The 7,514-nt window shown below is 34.2% G+C and overlaps 1 protein-coding gene across 1 annotated transcript; it reads right to left on the bottom strand.

Annotated features, from left to right (window-relative positions):
- Positions 1–363: 363 nt before the first annotated feature.
- Positions 364–7,250, bottom strand: LOC118755895 (putative uncharacterized protein DDB_G0286901). The gene is made up of 7 exons (XM_036490697.1): positions 7,100–7,250; positions 6,871–7,025; positions 4,987–5,062; positions 4,830–4,910; positions 4,564–4,755; positions 4,332–4,497; positions 364–3,739 (listed from the first exon to the last, which is right to left on the bottom strand). The coding sequence occupies exons 1-7, from the start codon at positions 7,179–7,181 to the stop codon at positions 3,580–3,582; spliced, it is 912 nt and encodes a 303-aa protein (XP_036346590.1). The 5' UTR covers positions 7,182–7,250; the 3' UTR covers positions 364–3,579.
- Positions 7,251–7,514: the final 264 nt, after the last annotated feature.

Genomic DNA, 7,514 nt, shown 5'->3' with positions numbered 1-7,514 from the left:
GCTCATTTTAGACTTATAAATTCTGAGCACTCAGAAATTGTTTGAAGAGCCGAAATTGACTTGCGTGCATTTGCATTTGATTTCATTGAGCAAAAGATCAAATCAAAATCTCACGCAGAACGAAAATTGGAAATTGAGTTGTATGTGCATGAGAAATTTTTGTGTGCGGTGCTTTTGGATTAAATATTTTGGTGAAATCTTGTTGCAAGTGAGAAGTGCTTGTAAGTTAAAATATGTAAGTGCTTTAGTAGTGCATTACTAATTTCTATGCTCTAAGTGTTAAATGATAAAAATTGACCAAGCGGTAAATTAAATGTTCATATATTTTTTTTGTTTTCTCAAAAAGAATGTCGTTTTTATTGGTTGCATATTTTATTGCTATTTTTATTATTTAATTATTAATTTAATTAGTGTCTTTTTATTAGGATTACATTACAATACAATATACTCGTAGCTTTCTATTTTTGTCACGCAGCAATAATTAAGTAATTAAACGTAATTGTCAGCTTTGTGTAATAGTTATGTATGTAGAATATGTTTGTATGTTTGTATGTATAATTTGAAATTTATTTTCTTACTAGTTGGACTACAATACAACGCATTTGTGTTTAAGTTTAGTGATTAAATTAAAATTATTGTTAAAGTTTTAATTAAGTTTAGACTACGAAACATTTTTCACGCTCTTAATTTAATTGTAGTAAGTGGTTAGTAGTTAAATGGTTGATTAAAGCCTACTAATGATAATATTTGTATAATTATAATCATAGCTTTAGGTATAAATTATATTTATTAATGTTCAATACAATACAATACAATACAGTACATTATTTATATACGTAAATACCTATGTAGTATGTTTGGATAATTACAGATTTTCATGAAAACTACTAGTTTAATAAAACATGTAAATGGAAACCCTTACGTAGAGGCGCATTTTATATGAACTCTTAGTTGTTGTTTTTTTTTTTTAATTTTGGCAGATAACTACTTTTTCTGTTTAATTGTTTGGTATTTACGTGCCTTCATCATTCAAGTGTTCAGGAAGATCATAACTTTCATTAGCAGCAAAATGAATACTATTGCAGTAAAAGCAGTGAAAGAAAAATTTCGTAACACACTTTCATTATTTATTTTTTTGGCTGTTGAAGTAGAGTGCATGAATGCTTTTGGTGGCTCTTTCAAAAACGAACGCTACTCCTAGCCAATGCCTCAAAAATTTGGCACGCTAAATCCATCTCTGCAGTCGGAAATCAAAAGTTGGCTCAATATTTCTTTCTAACCTTAAAACAACCCAGACATTATTTGACTTCAGTTTTAGATTCAGACCCCGGCTAAGTACATTGCGAGTTATTCTACATATTTCCACAACTCTACTACTGTAGCCATCAAGTGTGAGGAGTTTATACGCTTGCAAATATATTTTTTACGAAGGCTAAAATGGAAAAAGAGCTAGACTTTGGCTGGGGAGCATTTTTGAAATTGAAAATGTGATTCAAAAAACCTAGAGCTGAATTATATAAGTCAGTAGCAAAAATTCCCTATACTCAAGCTGTCACCAAATTCAAATTAATACGGATAAGAAATGCTCTACTGTAGGTAATTTTTTTTTTTTAGAGCGTTTCGAGGCGATCTTAATTTTTTGGGCTAAAGCTGGGTTTCACTAGGTCGAGGGCAGAATTTGCGGACATATTTTGCTCTAAATTTTCCATCGATAACCCTTGTCTACTCTAATAGTTTGGATTACTTTCAAGGCTTCAAGAAAAGTTTATGTTAAGAACTCATATGCCAGGTTTCCACGCATACTTTAAATTACAAATTTTTTAATAATAAATTTGGTATTTAAAAAATGCCGATGCAATTGTGTTAAAAAAAGTAAATAGGTATTTTCCAGATGACATTTTTAAAATAATAAGACACAGATCTTTCTGTAGTAAAAATCATTAGAACCATACTTTAAAATAGATAAGTTAACGGCCCTAAATCTTTTTGGAACCTTCGCGCCATTTTATGGTCTGGTGGAAATTGGGTATTATATATCGGTTAGTAGATCAACAAATTGTATGCCTTTATATCAGCGCCAGGCAAAATACACACGCACACATAATACACTTAAAAGTGTTTACAGATGACCAAACGAAAAAGGCATCGATATTTTGAAATAGTCATCTGTTGGGCAAAAAATATTGTCTTTTCAAAACCAATCCACACCAAGTTGCAAAAAAGTTTGCCTTTAAAAAACATTTGCAAGCGTTTAACTTCCTCGACACTCTTTGCTCTTGTTGTCCTTCCATTTTTGCCCACCAGCACTCAACTTTTCAACTAATTTTATAAGCAATTGACACTTAGCAAAAGTTTTTACAACCTAAATATTATCGCAGCAAAAACATTTGCAAATTCACCTCAAACGCTACTTAATTTTCTGTTATAAATTTTACACAAAATTTGGCATTTTCTCTTTATCAATATTCCAAAAGACTGTACTGTATTGATTATATTATTGTTATCATCTTTGCTTTTCAAAACAACACATTTTCTAGCATTTGCTTTGCTTTTTTGAGTCAAGCAAATTTTGTTGCTATCAAATAAACAACAACACTCTGTTACAGCAAATGTGACTTAAATTTAACTATATAAACATAACTTATTACGAATTAAGTGTTAAGGCAACTAACAAACAATCGAAATTAACATTAATCGCACTTAAATTTTGTACGGGTGTATGTATGTATGTAGCAAGTACTCTCCACACGCGTGTAGGTGAGTGAGCATTGTTGCTCCATTTAAGCCAATTGAGCAAACCAAATACAAATACATTTACAGTTATTACAAATTAAATTTAACTAATTAGCGTCACACTTAAGGCTAAGTAAGCACTTAACAAAACTTACAAAACATTGGCTGCAAACTTAACAACAAACAAGTTACAAATTCTTTCTGGTTCAAACGAATACAGAGTAGATACATTACATATACAATTTTGGATTCGTGTGTGTATATGTTACTTGCTATGTATGTATTTGTGTGTGTGTAAAATAAGGCAGAATATAACAGCTTGTTAAGAAAAATTAGTTAGTTTGTAAGCTTTATGTTTTAAGCAAGTCACTTCCGCATTGCTCTTTCAGCTTTTAATTACGTTTACGTTACACTTGTTTTTAGCTAAAATTTCGCTTTTATTTATATTTGCTGCTTTTGTCTTCTAGCTACAACTACATTGTCGCGCACATAGCAGGAAATATGCTGCATTTTCGCACTTACAAATTCTAATGACATTATTATTTCTATTTTTTTATTATAGCTAATTACATATAGGTATTTGATAATTAAATTATTAGTAATTCTCCAAAATGGAGTTGACACATTCAGACGCTCTCAGTTCCACGTTCATCGTTATCCTCTACATATTTGCTTGCTTTTCATTTCCTTTCTCATGTATAGTTAGTTGTGTCTGTGTTAATTAGTTTAGTTGCATATTTGTTATTCATTTCTCTTTGCTGCTTGGTTTCTCGTCTCGTTCTTTATTTGTTGTGTATTTAATTAAACGCTAAATTCTCAATCGCTGCTAGTGTTGCTACTACTACACTAGGAGTTATTCTCACAGTCGTCCAATTTGTGCTTCATACGAAAATTACTTAGAAGATCGGCGCAATTGTTGACCATCATCAAGTAGTCGCCGTTGTCCAGATTCGCCTGTTCTGTGGTTGTATAGGCGTGACTATGTTGTGAGTGAGTTTTGTCATTTCTGGAAAATAAAATAAAAAATTTAAGTTTATGGAGTTTGAGGGAAAATCAATTAATACTGTCCGGCCTCGGGGAAAAAAAATTGTGAGAAATATCTACGAAATCGTGCACATATTTTAGTTTTGGCACAAAGTAGGGTGGTATTGAAAATGTGCGAAATTTGGCAACTAAATCGCCTACCTCTCATATAAAGGAATACTTTAAAAAAGCAAACACTCCGATTTTCAAGCAACTTCGGATTATAACTTTCCAAATACAAAAACTGTTATCAGTAGGTTAAATGGCTCTTGTCTCTAATCCCTTGTCTAATCCATTTCCATCCCTTACTAAAGTAAGCAGTAAGGATTGCTAAAGTAAGTACAAATGATTAGACAAGGATTCGTCAAGTATTAGGGACATGCGCCACTTAACAGTAGTACCAGTTTTTGTTTTTTTTTTTGAATTTTGAATTGTGTCGTTATTGCACAGGACCATCGATATGTATGTACATGTCTATGAGCTACTTTGGCACGTATTTAGCAAATATAGAAGCTAAAATCTTAATCGCAAAACTCCAAAGATTCGAGAGAAAATCACCATCGCATGCTACTCACTTATTTTGTGTAATGTTTGTTAACATATTTTGCGTCATAATCACAGCATTCTCCAGTTCCTTTAACATTAATGAATCCTCACAATTCTTTAGATTCGCATGCAGTTGCATGACCGTTTGTGTTGTTGTATATAAATTGTTAATCACGTTGTGCACTTGTGATTTCGCTACAACAACAAGAAAATACATTAATTTTCGTCCGCCAAAAATAAAAAAATTACTATTTAACTTACGATCAGAACTTTCTAGTGCGCCAAATTCAGGCGCTTCAAATACGCCACGTTGCTTCATTACATTTGGACTGTTGAGCACTTTGCTTTTATGATCGAAAGTTAAATTACGCGGGCGTGGTGGCACTATTGGTTTGGAGTTGGACGAACCGCCCGGCGTCTCTTCGGAGCTGGAATCGTCTTGCAGTGGAGCGGCTATAGAAAGATTTGTAAAGCAATTTTGTAAAGCAGTTCTGATATCGATCAAAGAATTAAAAAAAGTTGCTCACCATTGCTGAAATTCGGCTGTAAACCTTTTCGCCGATTGTTATTTGTGTTAGAATTCTTGTTTGCATACTGACGATTGGCGGCTAGAAGTGGAAGATGGGAATTCAATCATGGGAATAGAGTAGTAATAAACGGCTATTTGCTGATTGAAGTACTTACCGGTAGGTCCATTAGTACGATTTGAGTTACTTCCGCTACTGCGACCACGATTGTTGTCCTCATTTTCAGAATCACTCTATAAATCATATATTGTGGATTTTAGTAGTGGATAGTTTTCAACAATACAAATTTATAATATACAAAAACTCTCCCTTAAACTATTAGATTACCCTGGTTTACAGCAAAAACGTTCTATGGATGCCACTATCCAATTCCTATATAGAATTTCTCACTGATTCCAAAAATCGAGTTAATTTTTAATTCTATGGATAAGTTTTCTAGATATTTTCAATTTACCGTTATTACGGAAAATTAAATAGAATTTGTAGGTTTCTTCTTTGCCCAACCCTAACAGCGCCTTGTTTTTTTTAGTAAGTTGTAGGTATTCCAACTCTGTCTGGTAATCTTATACGACCCTGGGTAGCTGTACTTCTGCTTAGGTTTCGAGTGGAATTTTTCGGTAATTCCTTTTTTGATTTCCCTGAGAGAGGTACTCATGAAGAGCGAGTCGGACGATTCTAAATTATTTTGCGCCTGCTAGGTCATTGAGGACTAAGAGGAGGCAGTGAATCAAGCTAAAGACTTGTCAGAATACCGCACTCCGGATGGCAATGGCATGCCAGACCACCACGTATGTATGTACAAATGTACATAGCGAGCAGCCGAATCAGCATTTTCTGAAAGCATGTACTCGCCGGCACGTCAGAAGTTATCTCTATTAACTCGTGGACGAGGATCCAGACACACATAACTCAACCACTGGACCCCATATTTTTTATTGTTTTTTTTCTGGTGCTATTATTCCAGGTAAAAATCCCAGAAAGAGAGATTTCTGGGTAAATGGATAGCCTCATTTTGATCCCAGTTATGCACATTAAGGACTAGATGGGTCAAGTATGGCTGACGGAACAAGTACAGGCCTTTATGGACCCGACACTAAACTTTTTATTTCAGTCGTCAGATAGCCGCAGTATTTCAGGCCGAACAGTGAGCATTCTCGAGCGTGTTAATAGTAATCTTTTCTGACAGCTAACTGACACCTTCTCCAAGCTCGTCAACAAGTGTCTTGTCATACTTTAATTCTCGACAGCAAAAACGCGGCTACACTGTGCTGGATACGAGGCCACGGCGGAAGTGAAGAGGAAACGCGGTGGCCGATGAATTGGTGAGGAAAGAGTTATCGGTTGCCTTTGTGGAAAACGAACCATTGTGAGGGATCAACAGGTATTCTTCGAGACAATTACCGAGTGGGTAAACTTTGAGAACCTTTTCGCTAGAAAGGATATAAATCTTTTGAATAGAGTTAGTGCCAGGTTACTCAAGGGTACCTAAGCAACCATAGCCACCTGCGTTCTAACATGCACTCGACTGATCTGTGATGTGATTGCTGGGCGTTGGCCGCATTTAATTTCATCGACAGTCGAACCGTTTATTTTAAAAAATTTCCGAATAAAGGCACAGTTTGCATTTATTTATTAAGGAAACTTGTAGTATCTTGGGTGGGACGAGGTTGGGGATATGCCATACGGATACCAAAATATTCTATGTTCCAATTTCCCTTGTTTTCTTACACCCAATTTATTAACTACAGCAGCATTACTGTTATGAAATATGGCCCTTTTCATGTTTCCCTTACAGTGACAATTTTTTATCTGAACAGGACTAAATGAATCGGTTAATTGCGAAAGGGAATGTGTCAGAATCCCTCCGATTAGACAAATACGATGCATTTCAACAGAGCCTCCTTAAATGAACCGAACTGCATCAAAACTGTCTGATTTATTTCCCTTGGAAATTAACAAGATTCAAATATAAAATTTAGATTTTGAATTTCTCTCAAGTGTTGACTTTGCTATCACAAAAGAAAATGGTTTTGCAACTTACCGCTTGATTTAGTACACCAATCGATGAACTCGATGCACCCAAACCAGTCGAGCTTTTCAGTTGTAGACTATTGCGCTTGCTTGCAGACCTTGTCGCTGTGCTATTACGATAAACAACGCCTGGATTTTTCAATTGACTACCATTGGATTTTCCAGCTGCAATTAGAAGAGATTAAAAGTTGCATTAGACGACGATTTCGGTAAAAAAATATATATGGCAAACTACTTACATTTACCCATGTTGCCGCTAATTCCCATATGCAAGTCGCTGAGCGAGCACGAGCGGCGCATTGATGAGTCTTCCACGGGCATTGGCAGTAGACTTTTGGGATTACCTGTAATGGGAAGGAGAATTATTTAGAAAAACAAATTCAAAAGAGTGTATGGATAATGGCGAAGTCGGGTTATATACGATGAAATCAAATTAAATTGAATACGTAAAATTAAATTAAACTAAATAAGATATTAAGGAGAAAAATATATAAACAAATTAGAGGTAATTAAAACAAAAAATAAATAAAAAAATAATAAAAAAAATAAAAATGTGTAAACATAAATAAAAGAAACGAGGTCATATACGAGAAAACTAAATAAAATAACAACAAATTAAAAAGTAAACGAAAAATAGCACACAACACAATACAA

The sequence above is a fragment of the Rhagoletis pomonella genome, unplaced genomic scaffold (genome assembly GCF_013731165.1).
Source record: "Rhagoletis pomonella isolate Grant_MI unplaced genomic scaffold, Rhpom_1.0 Rhpom_scaffold_07839, whole genome shotgun sequence".
NCBI lineage: Eukaryota > Metazoa > Arthropoda > Insecta > Diptera > Tephritidae > Rhagoletis > Rhagoletis pomonella.
The sequence above is the reverse complement of the archived record's forward strand: the minus strand, read 5'-3'. Positions and strand labels throughout refer to the sequence as shown.